Raw genomic sequence first — 19,626 nt, forward strand, 5'->3', positions numbered from 1 at the left:
CCAATACTCTAGGAGAAGCAGTGTCTTATAAAATTCTCAATGGAACATTTCCTCGGTTGTGTATGATGTAAAGGAATAATCCCAGTTTAAATAACTAGCAGTGATATATCCAGACATTAACTGTCTGACTTGAATACACAGAAACAAGTGAAATACAGTACTAACCTTTGCTTGCATTTGTTGTAGCTCTTGTTCTAGCCTCTCCTTCTCTTCTCTTAGCATCTTGTTGGTTTCTATCAGTACGTTCATGGTCTCTGTTTTTTTCATTAATTCTTCATGCTGTGCAATGGTTTTTGCTGTTACCTTTTAAAAAAGATTGTACTTACTCATTTGCTTTGCTTTGGCTTACGTATGCTTACATACTTACTGGGATCTGTCTTACATAGCTATTGTGGCATTCCTTGTGTCACACACATGTTCAAAACAAGTAAATATCAATAACAAAAAAGGATGGGGGAAAAACTCAGAAAAGATCTTTATTTTCCCTATTTATGTGTTTTTGGGATTGCCACACTGCTTCACAGGACCCAGAACAAGACCGTCCATTTGGCTATATACTAATCCCAGCTTAGCAGTAAAGGCAGTAAATGAGAGAAAGTAGAACACAGAGAACAGCCCTCTACTTACTGAAATCATAAGCAATAATATCCAGCCATACCTGCACCTTCTCTCTCTCAGCATTGAGACTGTCTTGTAGTTCCTGGAGTTCCCTTTCAAGGTGTTCCACTCTCTGACGATAACGCAAACTTTCCACCTGTGCCACCTCAAATCTAGTTTCTGCTATCTCCTTTTCTCGACGTATAAATCTGCAATAAGAAAATGAACAAAGCATTATGTCAATGAAAATGCAAGACAAAGCATTTTAAGTTGAAGTTGAAGCATCTTATATCTGAAAAATTACTGAGTTCAGAAAGATCAAGAAGAAAATACTAGAGAAAAAATATTCTAGAATGATTTAGATAAACTAAAAACAACAAGAAAATAATCCCTATGAAACTTGCTTGCCAATCATATTTTTCCAAAATCTGCTTTAGCTTCTTGTCGAAATTGACTCTCAGTTTCTTTCTAGGAGTAGAAAGAAGTCTCCTTTATTAGTGATGCAGGACAATCTCTACCAAGTTAAAGGGTACTTACATTTTACACACTGTGCTTGAAATATAAAGCAAGAAAGAACGATTTAATTTGGCAACTGAATTTATAAACACCACCAGAGGGAGCTAAGTTTACCTAAGAATTTCTAAGATTTGTTCCTGGGATTTCCCTTCCTCGTTGAGAGAAACATTCAATGCAGATGGCATGGCTTCTTTCATAGATGTCACCATCTTGTCACTCAGACTTTCCAGTTGTTCATGTAATAATCGATTTTGTTTTTCCAAGTCCTCGCAGCGGGATGCAAGTGTTGAAGCTTCATCCTACAACAAAATGGTTCAATGACTGAAACCTATATAGACTGGTAGATAAAAACACCTACTAGAACCATAAAAATGATCATACCTTCATCATTCTCTCTCTCTCTTCCCAGGAAGCTTTACACTCTAGCAATGCAGACTCAGCTTTCTGAGCAGCTTCTTCAAGCTGCTGCCGTACTGCTGTATTCTTGGCAACTTGCTCTTTAATAGCCTGTAATGCTTCAACATCAGCAGCATGAAGCATTAATTCCCGTTCATATTTATTTTGAGCTTCAGAAGCCATCTTTGCCTGCAGAAAAAAAGGAACAGATTCTGATATCCTTAATGTTAACATTTAATATATACATAGAGATTCTCAAATGCTAGACAAAATTAGTGATCACTAATGAAAACCACTGGCCAAAACCTCTGTCATTCTCAAGTATGAAAGAAACAGATATTCTTAGAATGGTTCCTTTTAAGGAACTATTATTTTTAAGAAAAGTTAGAATTTGTAATTATTTCCTTTAGTGGCTAGGAGGAGCTAGTCTACAATCAATCCTCTTGCTGCAGATTTTGCATGGATGCGATGCAGGAATTCTTTCAAGAACATCCACCGAATAGGCAAAGATATTTATCACATGAGGGTAAAAAACTTAAGACCAACTGCAGTCATAGTATTAGGTAAAAAAACGGAAACACCTGCCTATTAAATTTTGGGTTGGATGAACCAACAGCTAAAAGTTGTTCTCTATCCTTTACACTAATCAGTGTTGCTGGAGTTCTCACCTACAGGTAAGCAGATTCACTGTGGAAACATGGCTAACAAGACAATCTTATCAGGTGCTGCTAAGTATCATATTGCCTGCAGTTTTAAAAGATGACAATTATGTTTTGGGTTAAAAAGGTATTTTCCCCATTGTTTTGTTGTGTTCATTTTCTTTTTCCTTCCTGCCTCAGAAGAGGGAACTAGAAATTCATTAAAAAGTTAGTTACTTTTCACAATCAATCCTTTCATAATGAAATAGACCTTAGAAACAGTGAGTGGGTGGCACCCCTGCCCACGGCAGGAGGGTTGGAATTCGATCTTCAAAATCCCTTCCAACGCAAGCCATCGTGTGATTCTCTGATAGCACCTTCTGCTGTTTTATTTTTTTTCTTCCTTTTTTTTTTTTTTTTTTAGTATGACAAAAACTATGCCTGCAACACTATATTATGTTCAACATCAGTTTACTCTGTAACACCAAAATGTTTGATAAGGTGAAACAACAAAGCATTAAATAAGCAGATGTTCACAAAATAGGAAAAGAATTTTAAGAACATCTTCTCTATCTGTCAGTCACTGATTGGAAACACAACCTTAGAAAATGTTTTGAATTCTGGTTAAAAAAAAAAAAAAAAAAAGATGAAAAGATTACATTAATTTTACTACCATTGGCTAAAGTAGTCAAACATTACAAACATACTTGTTCCTGGCAGTCACGTCTGGCTTGCTGTTCGTTATTTAGAGCTGTACTGGCTCTCTGAAGGGCTTCCTGAACTTCTGACTGCACAGTTGTAAGACTCTTCTTTAGTTCCAATAGCTGTAGTGAAAAAAATGCAACCAAACAAAACAAATCTTAAAGACTAAATGGTAAAGTATTTTACAGAATGTTGAACTCTGCAATGCTTTGAATGTAGAGAGTTACGAATAATTTAAAGCTTAAGTATTATTTTACAACAAGTTGAAATGTAAAATGAAATACTTCTATGGCTTTGACTTATAAACACTCAGAACTCGTTCCTGGCAGAAAAATATTACTGTTCTTTCAGAGTCAGGCTTGAAGCAGTACTAGCTGCAGTCATCATGCTTCTTTCAAGACCAGTAAGAGCCCAAACGCAGAACGAACAAATAAGGGGAAAGACTGCTCCAGTTTTAGGGTATATGAACATTACAAATGTGTTTTTGGTTCATGTTACAAAAATGTTTTTCTGAAACCTTTCTCAAAGGTTTTTACTTGTGTTTTTTTCTGCAACTAGTGCTCAAAGTTCAAGAGGACAGTGACAGTTCTAAATACACCACCACCCTAATGAAGTGATAAACTTAATGTACTACTCATGTTTGGTCATCTCTCAAATTTAGTTAGGCTTTTGTATATCCTAAAAGATTTATTTTGGACACTACTACACCATATTGCCTCTACAAAAGGGAGCGAGAATAAATCTATGTTTAGGAAGTTAAGTAAAAGCATAGTCTTGCAGACTCTTTGGAAAGGAGCTTAAGGGAGGTGGTATTCGATGCATACCTGTTGTTCCATATTCTCCACAGCTTTACGTTTCTCCTCTTGAAGTTCCTGCTTTTCTTTCTCTGACTCCATCAACTTCTTTTCCAGCTGTGCTTGATACTCTGAAGATTCCTTCAGACGAGCTTCAACAGCTGCACGAACTTCCTCTGTCACCTTCATCAAAATCCATCATAAGAGGTCAGTATTTTTTGTCTTATTTTGCTTTAAATATGGTATTCCAATGTGAAACCAACATTTCAGTGATATTTTAAAGTCAGAGCAGGTATTCTCAAGATCTAATTTAGAACATCACTGAAAATGTTGAAAACCACATATAGCACAGAAGAAAAAAAACCCTGTTTTTTCAAAACTGCAATACAGCATGAAGTACATGTAAAAAAAAGTTTCAGGTGACTATATTCAAATACACAGAAGCCAGTATATCTTCTTAGTACACACTAAAGTCTACAATACTCATAAAGCAAATGAAGCTACAATGAGATTTTTACAGAATGAGAACACAGACCAGAAGAGAACTGGATACTAGACTAAAAACATGCTGTCTTCTTCTGATGCTGTAACTTAAGCAGAAAATGAGAATTCTGTTTTCCCAACTCTTATTTTGACGTGCTGAACAGCTTAGAAGAAGGGGTTAATGTTCACCATTAACATGGTGAAGTATTTGACAGAAGGGAGACCACAAAGAATGTTTTCTTGCATCACTGAAGACGATAACATTTTGATGGAAAATGTAGGGATTTAACTGCTTTTGACTGAGAGCTTAATAAATTTTTTAATCACTGATCTCAGTGTTATAGGAAGAATTTTTAAAAGATAATTCCACTCTTTCTTCTACAGACACGGGCAGAGTACAGCTGAGTCAAATCTATGATCTAACATTCTAAAAATATGCTGCAAAAAGTATTTCTATCACTAGAAGTATTTTTAATCAATTTTGTTTGTTTGTTTGTTTGTTTGTTTTTTTGGAACGCCTTCTAAACTAGCTTGACTTTCTTTGCAACACATCCCATAATTCTACAGACTTCAATATGAACCAAAAATTACATCTTTCATTTTGCTTTATTCAAGAATGTTAAATGTTAACTACTTACTTGTTTTTCCTTATTAAGGGATTCCTCTAGACTAAGAACCATGGCCCTGTACTGTTCCACATTATTAGAACTAGTCTTAAGTCTTTCTCTCAGGTCATTAACTTGTTCGTCAGCTTGCCTTAGTCGAGTTAGAAGATCATCCACATCTTCACTTGTACTAGGCTGACCTGTAATATCAGAACATACTGTTAACTGTGGCAGCTTTTAAACCACCGTTCTATTTAAAAGCTGAAGTCTTTTAAGGGTAACAACAAGAAAGAAAACAATAATAATTATAATAGTAAAAGACTCTCACAAAGTTTCTCTACAGAAAATTGTCATCCCTCGTCAAAATAGAAACTTACAGTAAACAACTGTTTCGCAAAAAAATGGCTTTTTAAGAACAGGTAACATTATAGATGGAAGAGCCTTAAAACAAAAATAAAATGGATCCTTACATAAGTTTGGCTTTAATTTTTTTCCTTTGTTAAAGTTGATCCGGGGTTAGATATTACTTTAAAAACTTATCCTGGTTATCTTTTGCTTGAATCTGTGGTTGCAATAACAAAGGTTTCTTATTTAGAGTAATGATCTTACTCTAAACGACAATTTTTATCGTTCTGCAGAGAGCAGCATTTAATATAAAAATTAAATGTAGGAAATTCAATGTAGGAAAACACCCTACCTTTCCCTAGAGCCCTCTGTGATGACTGAGATGCTAGCTGAGCCTCTGTATTATTAAGTTGTTGTTTCAACACTGTAGTTTCTTTCTGGGCATTCTTCAGAAGTTCCTTTGTGTTAATGTGACGGTTCGTCTCAGTCTCTAGTTGCCTCTTAAGATCCAGGATATGAACCTGAAAACACAAGATTTTTAGACTTGTATTTAATTCACACATGACATGAAGCCCCAACACATTTGTAAATTTCATGTATGAAAAACAATGCACTGTATGCTAGCAGAAGCCATGCAACTCAGGTTTTATTTTCACTAAAGCAATTATTACATATTTATAATTATACTTGCCTCTTGATTTTTGGAAAGGGCATGTCTTTGTTCCACCTCATTTTCTAGTTTCTTCTTTAGCTGAGATATCTCACGCTCTAGCTTTTCTATCTGATTATTGAGTCTTTGTTTTGTTTCTGTCTCAGACCTCTCCAGTATTCCCTGATAAAAAAGCATCACACAGTATGCTTACAACACATTTCAAAAATTTTTTTCTGAATTACTGCAGTTCACAAAAGGTTATTGTCACAACAATTCTCTTATCCACAACATAATTACTGCACGGAACAAGAAATAAGAGGTAAACATAGAATACTATGAGAAGTCACATTTAAAATTTATGACTTGGTTTTGAAATATTCTTTAATAACATCAATACAAGAAATACTATTAGAAGAAAATCCATTATCTAAGCAGTCCAATATTAGGGATTAAAAAAACAAAAACCGACTACAGAAATAAGAGTCAGTCACATGACAAAGTGGGCAGCCTTCAATATTTACGCTGTATATAACTAAGTACACTTTAAAACAGAAAACAGAATTATAAAAAAAATAGGTACCTTAAAACAATATAAAAACTACCAAGGTGGACATTTATTGTTACAAAAATTAATATATCTTGTTTTCTTTGTACTATTATTTCCTCCATATTTTACTGTGAAAATCCTGCTCCTTATCTAAAAATTCTCTATTTTATACGTGGATAAAGTCCTGAGTATCATAATTCAGGATAGGAATTACAAACTTGCTTAAACAAGTTACTCAAGTAATTTACAATCAGTGTCAAACTTGTAGTCAAAAAAAACAACCTCTTTTCAGAACAAATTCTATTAATGCTGAAGTCAATTTCAATTGGTATTTATTGCTAACTCTGACAGATAGACCAGATTTATCAATAATACCACATACCTGAATAGTTCGCAAATTAGTAAGTAGTAAGTTCTGTCCTCTTTGTTCAACCAGTAAAGACTCACGTTGCTGAGTCAAACGCGCATCTGACAACTTCAAGATATCCTTCTCTTTTTTTAAGTTTTCTGCTCTCACCTTTAAGGTAACAATTAACAAGAACTTTGTTATCAATCCCAAATTTCTTTGTTAATTTTAATTTGGACAATACTAGTTTATAATCTGTTAATACTCATGAAAAAAACAAGCATTCTATGTAAGATTACAGATTGTAAATTAAGATTTATGCAAATAGGCCAAGAACAGTAAGAACATAACTGTTTTACTAATCACTTTCTGTTTTCTCTATAAATACGAGTTTTGAAACACCTTGTACATTTTATTTCACTTCATCTTTAGTCAGTACTTAAGATTTTTTCTGGAATGTTACAAAGGCACCCATAAATACAATGACATACACGTACACAAACTGGTACAAATGTAATAGCTGGTACATTTCAAAAATCCACACGTTCAATTTTCAGTTTTTAATTGTATGAAAAATTCTTCTACAAACTCAGAATATCTGAGACTATAACACAATATACTGCTCACCTCTGCCACAGCCAGTTTTTCATTAGCTCCCCTCAGGTCTTGAGTCATAGTGTTAATAATCTGCTCTTGCTTCTGAGTTGTTGCTGTGAGTTTCTGGGTTCTTTCATGCAGAGACGTTATTTCTCGACGATAGCCTTCAACATTATCCTGTAGCATCTCATAACTTAGAACAAAGCGAAGTATGTTCGTGATTTTTTTTTTTTTCAAATTTATTTGTAAGAGGTCTAAGTACACAGCTACGTATCATTTTCACGTGTACGTTTTCTCATAGCCTTATGTGGCACACTCATCTAGAAAGTATGTTCTTGATCCCACCTTCATGATTTTGTGTTCTTAACAGAAATTGACAACTCTCCCAGAGCAACCTACATCAAGGAGTCAACGTGACTCTACTGACAAAGAACACACACATATGGTACTGCAATTAAATAACTGATTTACCGTTTGGATGCAAATTCCAGCTGTGTAGATATCTTTGCATTTTGTGACCTTAATTCTGTGACCTGTTCCTGAAGCTTTTCATTTTGTTCATTCAGCAGCTTGTCATTCTCTGCTTTTTCTTTTTTATAGTTCTCAAAAACTTCCTGCAACTACATTACAGAACAGATGTTGAAGTGCTTACAAAAGTAAAAACAATGATAGTTTTCTACCATGTTTACTGAAAATAATACCTGCTTAAGTGCAGCCTTAGCCTCCACTGTCTCCACTGACTCACTCATCGACACTGGAGCAGGAGTTGACATGGCCTGAGGTATGCTTGAGCGCTTTGGAGTAGATGTAAGAGAGATCTCCTCTGTTAGTATGCCTGATGCTAAAAAAAATAAAATAAAATAAAAAGGGTAGAAATGGGAGGGGCTTTTAAAGGCAACAATTGAATGAATGCTTGTCAAAGCATCATATAACCATATTTAAACATGGCTAACAACAGTACCATGTTTCCTAGAAAAGCCTTGGGCACTACTGAGAAAGCAACTGGTTGTCCATTCTTTATAGTACAACATGCTACCAGATAACATATGTAGTCACCACTACAACTCAGTCGTTGTGTGGTAAGTTATTACACTGCACAAACAGAATCAGGTGCCGAAATCTAAAGTCATGGGTTTTCTAGCGAGTAAAACTTGAATACCAGATTAACAAGTTACTGGTCACATTTCAGCATCATCACTGGAAGCTCATAACAAAAAATAAATAGAACTAAAACTGTCATTTGAGTGGTACAGAAACGTGAAGCTTACCTTGCAAAGGAATGACAGCTCCTGTGGTCTGTGCCAACAATATGCGGAACATGTCACGCTGACGAACTATAGACTCAACGAGCTGCAGCTGATGATGACGTGATTCACGCAGTTTTTCTAGCTCATTGAGAGCTTCCTCAAGCTGACTCTGAAGCTCAGAAATTCTGAAACCAAGACCAGTTATTTTTAGTAGTATACAAAGCAAGGTTTACCAAGATTACACATAATCCTTATATTTTGCCCATCCTACTAACTTGTAATACAGAATTATATTATCTGTGGGCTTTACAGCTAGTGAAACAGATGTGTGTGCATATACTCAAATTTTTCTCAGCTAGCAAGAATGAAAACTTAATCTTCCTTGTTTGAAAAACAGCTCTGTGTGTACCTACATTCACTGAAATGAATATTCAGTTAAGTTTTTCAATGACTAATATTTTTCTTGAACAACACATTTTCAAATTTTTTTCAAGGATTTTCACACAAATCCACTTCTATTATAAAAGACTAGCATTTCAGTGTGTGTTCTTGCATCTGTGGATTGAAAAAACAACGTTTAGGAAGAATTTTTGGAAGAAATATTATTTATCATTCCTTTTCATCAGTTTTTTATTTGGCTAAGGTATAAATCTATAAAGCAATTTTAATCTAAAAACCAAGACAATGTTGCTTAATTGCTGTTATGGATTACACAGTTGTTCATGAGTATACATGCACTTGAATACACATAGTAAGTAACAATAAGAAGCAAAATGTACGTGAATAAATCCCCGTTACTACTTAGTATAAGCACTTTACTAGAAGGAACAGATAATTTACTTAGATGATGTTGTTTCTTGCTCTTCTTTTTCCCTAGCTTCTCCCAGCTCCCTAAGAGCCACCAAGAGACGCTGATTCTGCTGCTGAAGTTCTTCAATATTTCTGTAAGACACTAGATGTTGAGATATTACTTCAGAAGAGCTACTAATATCAGCAGAGCTCACTTCTTCATCACGAATCACATGATTGCCTCTAGCTTCTTCAAGTTCCATTAAAAGGACACGAATCTGGAAGAGAACATTCTAGCATAAGACACAGCTTTAGAAGTTTGCTCTGAAAAACAGTATTAGAAAGTGCTTGAAATTATATTTTTCTACAACACATGAACTATTACTATCAACACATCCTTGTAAGATAACCGCATTATAGAAAAGTTTGGCAAAAGAAAACCGCAACAGAAATGGAACTATTCTTGGTGTTCTGTTCTTTGAAAATAGCACAGGACACTCCAATTAAACAAACAAAACAAGTTATACTTTAGTTTTCCAGCCAGATGTTGAACAGTACTATGCTAAAGCAGCATCCCTTCCATCCATAAACTTATTCTAATTTAGCAGAAACGTAAATACATTGTCCCAAGGAGATTTTTTTTTAATAGCATTAGGGCTCTCAAACACAACTCTTCCAAGAAGACTTCATAAATACAGTATCATATTAATAAAAAAACTGTAAAGGGTACATTTTAAAGCCATAGCAACATTTGTTCTACCTGCTGTGAAAGGTCTTTTACTTGTATTCCCAGTCTCTGGTTTTCTCTTTCAAGTGTAGAAGCCTGCTTATTGGCTTTATCAGCAACATCCTGCAATCGCTGGATTTCCTGCAATTCAGAAATATAAAGCAATTCATCCATTTCTTTCCATAAAGATATGTCAATAGCTCTCTTCAGTTAAAGCGAGTTACTTGAAGAAGTAAAGCTTTGGAGTTGCACTGTAAAGGTTAAACTCTACTTACTTAGGAATCAAAAGCCATGATGTTTTATGCTCTATTAGTGTGCTTATTAAAATTAATAGGAACTGTAGGAACTGGGCACCAAGGTGTTTTTTTTTTTTTATTTTGTTTTGTTTTTTTAATTTTTTGACAAATACTGATATTTGCTTATAAAGAATTCTACTTTCACAAAGGATTGGAGATAAGTCACTGCATTTAAGCCTTCAATGTAATAACCGCTGAAGAATGCTGTTTCTGTGAAATACAGCGTTTCAGGAAAATAAATCTCAAGCTAGAAAGTTCAATGGACATTTTCCCCACAGCAACAGCTGACCAAAAGATCTATTTTATACATATAGGATTAAGGAAGGATTATATGCAGGATTAAGGAAGTACTAATCAATTTTTTCAATATTTTTACATGCCCTTTTCTCCTTCTTTTATACTAACCTTCATAGCTTGTTCAAGCTTTGCAGACAGACTAGCAACAGCTTTTTGGGAACGCTCAAATTCTTCACGCTGACGTTTTAAGATTGGTGCTTTGGCTTCCACCTCCTGCACTATTTCATCCAAATATTTATTAATTCTCTTATTCTCCAGCTTTTCCAAAAGCAACTGATCCTGAGTTTCTACATATGCATTGTACAGCTGCAAAAGATTTTTTTTTTTTTAAAGACATCTGTCCAGATGTGTCAAAGAACCATTGGTAATTACACCATTAGAGCAGTCAAATTTTATATGGAAATAAACTAATTTCTTCAAAGAAATGAGTATGACAAGTAAAATGTTCTTATGGGTCATACCATGTCAAAGCAATTATCCCTACTAATTTTAAAACTACAAACATTTATAGTACAACTGTATATAATAAAGGAATAATAATATTTATAATAAAAGATATGCAACTATATATAATAAAAGAATAATATCCCATAACAGGGATAAATTTCAAGCAAGTTTAAGACAAAAGAAATATAAAAAAAGCAGCAAAAACAGAAAATTATTTAATGGATGGACAGAATGAGCGATAACAGAAGGAAAATAATTCATGGATATGTTCATTTTTCTGCAAGAATAAGCCAATACCACAGCAAAACAAATCTAAATTATGCAAATATGCATAAAAAAAAAAGGAAATAGAAGAAAAGCTCCTGTCAAAAATCCATACAGAAAGTAAGTTGATGTGCTCAAAACACAAACAAACAACCCTGTGAATATTTTGATATACCAGGGAAAATCTGTCATTTATGCCACATAAACATCCCAAAATCATAGCTAATAAAGCTAATAAAATCCTCAAACACAGGATTTCATTGGCTTCATTCAGGCATTACACCAAATCCTAGACTGTGCATGAAAGTCTATTTAATTTTGTTATTAGTGCATCTGTTGGCTATTCAAGGGCCCTGAAACTTGAAGAACTTCTCACTTACCTCTGTTAATTTCATTCCAGGCTTGACCACTTTAGCTACTGCTGCAGCAGTGGGAGACATAGCTGCCAGTTCTTCCTCAGACAAGATAGCTCCTGAATAAATAATCCCACCAATTACCATTAAAAAGTTGCAGTAATTTGCATCTTAAATATTCTTTATTGATATAAGAAGTGTCCTCATACACCTTTGCACTTTCTTAACTACTGTATGTTAAATGATCGTATTTTAACTTCTTAAGGTTACTGGTGCAAGAGTTTTCTGCATTCTATATTATACATACGCATGTAAAAGTGATTGATATTATATTTAATATTCTTTTCATTTATTATCAAGCCCTTTCACTAGTTTAATTTGAAATGATGAACAGTTTTTACTATTAGACTCTTAAGACTTAGATCGTGCCAGAAGGTAAATAAATTGAGATAGCTGAAGCAGAGCTTAACATCATATTTCTTGGCAAACTGCAGAAGGTTTAGAGTGGCAGAGCGCTTGTTGACTTTCACTACATTAACATAAGAAGACAGAAAATTTACTTAATGCCTCTGTGTTCCTTTCTGCTCTATTCTCTCTTGCACATAACTACCTTCAATATTACAAACATTCAACAAACAGACTATTCTTTACAACTAGAGCAGTTAATACTGAGCAAGATTTAATGGTAAACAAATTTAAAGACCAGCATGTCTGGTGTTTGTTTATAAAGAGGAAAATAAGAATAGTTTACCATCCCCGCTCCACTCTGCAGAAAACCATTACAAGCAGGATGATTCAGCCTTAAGGAAAATATTTTCTTTTCCATTTTCTTTGAAAAGGTATGTCAGATTAACAAAAGAACTTAAGAAAACATTTTGACAGAAATGCATTTCTCTACTGGGGGAAAAATATGTATATTTATACTTTATAATATATATCTAATATATCTATAATGAATATAAAAGCATAGTAATTTCATGGTAGACTGGTAAGGATAACATGCCTGAGGCTTCATGTATTTTAGCTCTTAATGTTACCTTTACGTTTCGTTGTGGATAGAAGATCGTTAGCATTCTCTAGCTCCTTCTCCAGCTTACTGATCTTCTCTCCCAGTTCTTTTTCCACTACAGCTTTTGACTCTTCCAACTCAGCCAAATGCTCTTGGGTTGCTTTATTAGCTAAAATTAACAAGCAATTTTTATTTTTTCTTCTTAAGACAAAAGTTGGCATATGAACCTTAAACTCCACTTTGACTTTTATATAATCTTCAGATCACGCTGAGAAGAAAACTCAGTAGTATGACAGAAGTTAGAACTGCTGCCTATCCCCTTTGCATTCAAGTGGGATAAAAATAATAACTGCCCATTTATCAATGGAATCTAAAGCTAAAAAACTAAGAAAGTAAAATGAAGAGATATGCTTCTCTCTCCTAAAAATCCAAAGTAAAATTCCAGGTATGTTTGAAGATCCCCCTGCCCATAAATGCCTTCAAGTAAATTCAAACATAGTAAAATGGTAAAATTTCTGTTACAAAATTTGATCTTTCTATCCCCGAATCCTAGAGATTATCCCTTCAGAAATGCTCAATATCTATCTTTCAATACATCACCTTACTTATGAAGGAGAAAAGTTCTGTTCCTCCCATTTGCCATTTCTGACTCACAGCTTACCTTCACCTGCTTCCTTCAGAAGCTTGTGCAGCTCTTCTACTGCTCCTGTCAGTTCATTGCTCTTTGCCTCTGAGTCATCAGCAGCACTCTAAATAAAAGCATTCTATTTAAGCTTTTATTACATAGTAAGAGCAACTATAGAAGAAAGCTTGAACTGACCAAAGATTATAAACATACAGATTTTTGAGTAAAATACTAAGAGATTCAGCTGAACTAGATAAGTGTTTCCACTGGAATTAACTTGATGCAAACTGTCTTGAGAGCAAGAAGTGTCAGACACTGATACAATAGGACAAAACCAACTAATATGTATGTTTCTATGCCCCTTAGCTGCTTCACAGGTGGCACTAGGTTTTTCTTTATTGAAGAGCAGGAACAGTTTGAAGATATTTTCAGTGTTTGATTTTGATCATTCTTAAAAATTTTAATTTTTCAAAAATCTTATATAAACAGTCTATGTTTCTTTGCTACCAATTAAAGATCTCATGAGTGCATGACTTCACAATACTTCAGCAGTTCTGCAAATCCATTGGAAATAACTGAAATAAAGTTGAGAAAAGTCTCAGAGTAGGCCCTCATGTGAGGACACTAAATCCGGACACCTTTAGTATAAAGTCAGCGATTCCAAACATACGGCGAACCTTATGTTAAGTAGAAGGCAAATATTCAAGCCCCTTCAACCCAGCGCTTCTGTAATTTAAAGAAAGCAGTAAAAAACAACCACCACTACCAAACGAAAAGATAAATGGTGATGCATGGGTAAATTAGCTATTGACTGTTAACTGAAGGGTCATCAGCTAACATCTGGTCAGACACAATATTAATGCAGAATTCAAGCATTCTATTGCACTTAATTTTAGGTGGGTATTTATGCATTACAACTCTGGAAACAGAACTAATTAGCCTGACATGCGAACTAATGTGAACCTGACATGCGAACTAATGACCATTCAGTTGGCCTCTTTACCTATCTTTGTCTTATTCAACATACTATAGAATATTTTTCACTCTGAGCCGACAAAACAATCAAAAATTACTTGCTTAGATACTGCTAGACACAATGCATGACATTCAGCATTCTCAGCTGAATCTCTAACACTTGCAGAGTTTACAGAAGTAAACTTCTAGAAAATATAAAAGATTGCTTCCACTCATCTTTTATGTAACATTTAACTCCTAATACATCATAAAATATAGCTACTGATACAAATATGAAGCACTAAAACAGTCAGCATAAAGTTACTATTTTAACCAGGTTTGTTTAAACTACAAAATGATGCAAACATGTTGCCTAAGACAGGATGTTTTACAATGTTTTGTAATGGAGGCAGTCTTCCTCACATCCTCTACTTTGCAGAAGGGAAAAAAAAGAAACAAGCAGAAAACTCACAAAAATTGGCTTGCACTACACTTAAGCCTAAGATCAGCCACAAGTAATACTCTCATTGCTGAATCATTAAACTTACCTTATACAAATTAGATAATTTTATGTGGGCATTCAGTTCATTGTGGAATCTTTCCTCCATACTAGCTTGTTGTTCTTTTGCCTAGTAAGTGAAAGAAGAGACAGGGCAAGGGAGCATTCAATCATTTCTATTTCACACTTTTTTTTTATTTTATAGAATCAACTGTAATGCTGTTACACACGTACTTCAAGTTACCTTACCTCCTTCAGTTTATTCAAAAGGTCTTCCACATGTTTCTGAAGATTTTCATTTGACTGTTTTAAACTGTTAACCTGTTCCTCCATTCTGGAAACCTGTTGCAACAGTAAATGAGGATACTATGTATAAATTTGTCTTTATTTTAGACAAATTAGTAATTAGTTTCGAAAATACCTATCCCATTGATAGAAAATGTAAACTTTTATGCTCTTTTTGGCACCTTTGTTTGTTTATAAGTATAAAACAGTCTTGGCTCCAACACATTCAGCTAAATGAAATAGTGAGAATCCTCAAATTGCTCATATTATGTATATCCAAATAGCCGCATGATCCTCAATGCAGGTAAGCACTACAGAAAGCCTGACCAACTGACCTGGTTAAAACAACTGTTTAGGTACCTAAACAGAAGCTCACTAAAGTTGAATATTTGCAAAATACAGCCACTGATTCTAACACATATTTTGATTCAGGAAAACAAAAATATCAGCAACTCACCTCCAAAAGGAAGTTAAATCAGATTCTTCTGCCCCTTTCCCAATTAAGAATTATATTCCTGTACATTTTAATTGCATTGTATCGTTTTATCCTTTTGTTATCAGCGATTACAAAGTTTCTAGCTTACCGTTAAAAATTTGACAGTCATAACCATTCGTATTCCTTACAATTCTCAAGTTAAAAGAAAGAATTCCTTACTAATTGCATAAAACACATTATTTTTTCCTATATTTTATACAGCTATTTTATACATTTTATACAGCTATTACTTATTTTTGTTAAATTTGGGTAAACAGGAAATAAAACTTTAAAAAAATAAATGGCAAAAACACTCAGAAATTACATTACCTCTTCCTTCTTGTTCTCCAGATTACATCTGAGCTCCAAGATTTCATTGCCTTTCTCTCTGGCAGTATGTAGGAGTTCATCTGTTTTGGCTTTCAACTCTGTGTTCAGCCAGGTGTTTTGACTCTGTAGCAGTTCTTTTTCTTGCTCCAACCTTTTCTCACGGTACTAAAAAGAAAATCACACATTGTAATTGTACTGGTTCCCTAGAAAATAAAGTAGCTAACCAAGTACTACGATCAGTGTAAAAATGATGCATATTAATTTGGTAAATAACACCAAATTAAAGGTAATACACTGGCAATACTGAGTTACCAATCTCAGACTAAGAACTTCCTGACACATAAGTTAGTTTCCTCAATAGTTATGTCAGTTGGGAACATTAACTAGGGTAATATCTAGTTCAATGAAATAAATTAAGGTATCAAAGTATTTCTCCTCTCTTCTCCTTTCACCCTTTCAATTCTTTATGGAGTTACTTCTGTCCACAGAGAAACGTTCACAAATAATCATTTTTCTCCCTTCTACCTGCCTTTGCAGAGCCCTTCCTCCTAGCTGGCAGAAGCAGCCACTGTTGCCACTGATTAGGCTTGGATAAGCTTGCCTAACTCAATGTTCCCCTCTCCTGCTTGTCTTCCATGAGTATACTTCTCACTTCCAGGCCCAACAATCAATTTTAAAATAAAGTCATTTATCTTAAGTAACAGGAGTAGGCTTGACCTATTTTCAAAGTCAATAACAACAAAATGGTTACATCACATATAAACAACTACTTACTGGTAACACTACGACATTAACAGGTACTACACACGTAGGAACTACTCACCTTCACAGTAATATCTGATGTTTGAAGTTCATCCAGTTTTAGCTGAAGTTTCACCTTTTCTGTGTTTGCTTCTGTTAGTTTTTCATTTAAGCGTTTAACATCCTCTGGGGGAAGGAGAAATGAAACCATTGTTAAAATCAAAACGTAATTGTAGAACTCAGTTTTCATTACTGACCAAGTTTAAATGAATTGTAGAGAATGAGAACAAACAACATATATATATATATATAAATAATGTATAAATAACATATATATAACAATATATAAATCATAAAATATACAATATCTCATTACACAACGTATGATTTTATATCTGGAAAACCAAACATCAGTTATCAAACTACTGTAGTTTTGTGCAGCTGGCATAAAAATTCCTGCCTTGCTTGCTTCCTTTTCTCTAAATAGCTTCCTGATAATCCATTATTTGGAGCTGCCTATATAAACTGGATATTCCATAGTGGTCCAGTCATTCAGGGAAGTGTTCTACTTAGCATAATCATATGAACCAATTCATTAATATATTCTTGGTTATACCATTTAAATGTTCAACTTCCTGAGATCGTCTTTCGCTTGTTCGAACCAAATCTCTCTTTTCAGCTTCCAGTTCTTCTTTTTCTCTACTTAATTGGTTCTGGAAAAAAAAAATAAAAAAAATAAAGAAAGAGAAAGCAGATTGCATTTAAGACAGTTCAGACAGTATTTACACTTACCATAACAGGGAAGCTTGCTAAATGCTATCCCACCCAACTCCAGAGACTGAAAACTGGGATAAGAAGCTTCTACAGTGGACAATCAAAACAGTCTAAACTAAAGAGTATGAAACTATGGCTGAAGTCCGTTGTTTCCATCATGTTGGGAAGAAGTCAAACAATTTCAAGTTAATGTACCTACTCTTCTAGAACCTAAGAGACAACAGGTTTCAGTTCTTTTTCCCCCCCATAAATCATTCTGATACTAATGTCCAACTGGCCTTTTGTGCTTAAATGCAAAATATCAAAGATCAGACAGCAAAGCAGGAAGAATTATAACACAACTTTCAAGACCAACATACTGAACAGGTAGTCTCCATGCCTTTGCATTTTAACTGACATTAAGGTCTGGACTTCCATAAGACTCCTCCGGGTTCTAGCTGTATTTGAACGAAGACTAAAATGAAAAATTTTGTACATACAGCAGATAAAATGAACTGAAGGCCTAGAAAGAATACAAATCAAACAACAAGAACTGTTCAAAACTACATCTAATTATAACATGCTTTGAAATACAGTATTTTTAGATATGGTGTTCATTGAAACTGTTTTATTTGGTTAAATAAAAGATAACTGAGTAACCGAGGAATGAACACAAGTGAAAAAACAAATTAAAAAAAACAAAGTCAACAGTCTTGGATTTTTTACAGGCCATAGCATTGCCTTTGTTTTCTAAGGTGGCAATACAAACCACTTCAGGCAGACCCATGTAAGGCCCTCTGGCAAAACAATCACATCCGCCTTCTCATTGTGGAAGAATCAATATAATGATAACGTTTTTCTTTCCTTCTCTGAAACTAGTGTTCTGCTGGATCAGTCATCCAAAGTGACTCACTCTGTAACCCCATAACTTCTGAGCGTAATGCAATGAAAACTGTACCAGGATAGGGGAAAGAATGGAAGAAAAACAGGTCTCCACTTTAATTTGCAGCTCAGCAGTAGATTAACCGTAACATGAAGTTTTTGTCTGATTTTTGAGGTTCATCTTAAAGTCACTTTGGAACAGGTTTCAGATGGGATGAAACTAATCTATTCAAAATGAATTAAGAGCATCTGCTTTGACATATGTTCACCTGTAATTTCATTTGCTAGAACACAAACTTATACTCAAATAAACCAACATAAGAAGCACGTGCAATTTTCCTGTACACATGTCCATCTGGACGTGTGTATCAATACAAAGTTGTGCTGATATCGACACAGCTCAGCTTGAAATTTAATTGTGTTCTTCACTGGCATCAGATAAACTGAAGTCTTACTGCCTAGTTCTTCCAGTACCTGGATGGATGCATTACGATCCTGAGCATCTTCAAGCTCTCTGTTTTTCTCGTTCAGTGACTTCAACTGCTCATCTGTTGGGTAAGAGCACACAGTAGTGAGGTGTCTGTAATAAAAATCCAGTAAGTGGATTGAGTGGACTAGACAGTATTGTGGCAGCCTCAAATAGTGCCTGGGGGCAGAGGCGTTTATTGTGAAGAGAAATATGTAAGCCACCATATTACTATTACAATTTTTTCCCCGTTAAAACAGAAAATTCCATTAAAAGACATACATAAGCATAAAACCTCCCTGTTTGCAGAAGTAATAATTGCATTTGATGGTTGAATATTCAACTCCTATTTAAAACTTAATGCATTTCAACATAACATTGGACTAAAGAATTAAAATCCCATCCAGTCTTAAGAATGCATGGTTATACTCACGAAGCTTTTTAACCTCCTCACGGAGAGTTTGACATTCTTGTGTTTCAGTTACAAGCCTCTCCTGACTTTGAGCCAGTCGCTTTTCTACTTCAAAGTACTGTTGTTCTGAAAAATAACAATATTACCTCAATTCTGATTCAAAGCTGTTATTCTTCTTTCTTATATTTATCGAGGATCCATACTTACAGACTTTAGACAAAAGCATTATTTGTCAATACAATATAGAATACTAAGATATAATTTGAATAAAAACGTCTTTTTGAAGCTAAAAGATAATCTTTTACATATACTTAACACCGTTTAATGCATTTTTAATATGGAAATATATGTTTCCAGAAATGATCCACAAAATAACAGTTTTGATTAATTTTTATACTTCTTCAAAATTTTTATGTAGCTAGAGAGTTATATTAACACAATCACGTAGTGGGCTCAGTTGAGTCAACATAAAGATTCTTATGTCTTTAGATGTGAGAAAACAGGCTACCTCTACGCATATACAATGAAAGCCACATAAGTCTAGGTGTTGAGATTTA

The 19,626-nt window shown here is 34.3% G+C and overlaps 1 protein-coding gene across 5 annotated transcripts in view; it reads right to left on the reverse strand.

Moving 5' to 3' along the window:
- Positions 1-19,626, reverse strand: part of TPR (translocated promoter region, nuclear basket protein) — a 43,255-nt gene that overhangs the window by 22,546 nt on the left and 1,083 nt on the right. For all 5 annotated transcript variants that reach the window (XM_084291202.1, XM_084291201.1, XM_084291200.1 and 2 more), the window contains exons 2-28: positions 19,091-19,195; positions 18,666-18,739; positions 17,173-17,269; positions 16,639-16,742; positions 15,816-15,980; positions 14,975-15,067; positions 14,775-14,855; positions 13,309-13,396; positions 12,676-12,816; positions 11,666-11,757; positions 10,683-10,880; positions 10,015-10,122; positions 9,306-9,532; positions 8,487-8,650; positions 7,920-8,059; positions 7,690-7,838; positions 7,249-7,411; positions 6,658-6,792; positions 5,768-5,908; positions 5,429-5,597; positions 4,765-4,931; positions 3,674-3,826; positions 2,855-2,971; positions 1,495-1,698; positions 1,228-1,412; positions 659-806; positions 166-303 (exon numbers count right to left, since the gene is read on the reverse strand). In XM_084291202.1, coding sequence (XP_084147328.1) covers positions 166-303; positions 659-806; positions 1,228-1,412; positions 1,495-1,698; positions 2,855-2,971; positions 3,674-3,826; positions 4,765-4,931; positions 5,429-5,597; positions 5,768-5,908; positions 6,658-6,792; positions 7,249-7,411; positions 7,690-7,838; positions 7,920-8,059; positions 8,487-8,650; positions 9,306-9,532; positions 10,015-10,122; positions 10,683-10,880; positions 11,666-11,757; positions 12,676-12,816; positions 13,309-13,396; positions 14,775-14,855; positions 14,975-15,067; positions 15,816-15,980; positions 16,639-16,742; positions 17,173-17,269; positions 18,666-18,739; positions 19,091-19,195 — 3,746 coding nt within the window. The remainder of the gene's footprint in view (positions 1-165; positions 304-658; positions 807-1,227; positions 1,413-1,494; positions 1,699-2,854; positions 2,972-3,673; positions 3,827-4,764; positions 4,932-5,428; positions 5,598-5,767; positions 5,909-6,657; positions 6,793-7,248; positions 7,412-7,689; positions 7,839-7,919; positions 8,060-8,486; positions 8,651-9,305; positions 9,533-10,014; positions 10,123-10,682; positions 10,881-11,665; positions 11,758-12,675; positions 12,817-13,308; positions 13,397-14,774; positions 14,856-14,974; positions 15,068-15,815; positions 15,981-16,638; positions 16,743-17,172; positions 17,270-18,665; positions 18,740-19,090; positions 19,196-19,626) is intronic.

This window comes from Netta rufina (genome assembly GCF_964035555.1).
Source record: "Netta rufina genome assembly, chromosome: 8".
NCBI classification, from domain to species: Eukaryota; Metazoa; Chordata; class Aves; order Anseriformes; family Anatidae; genus Netta; species Netta rufina.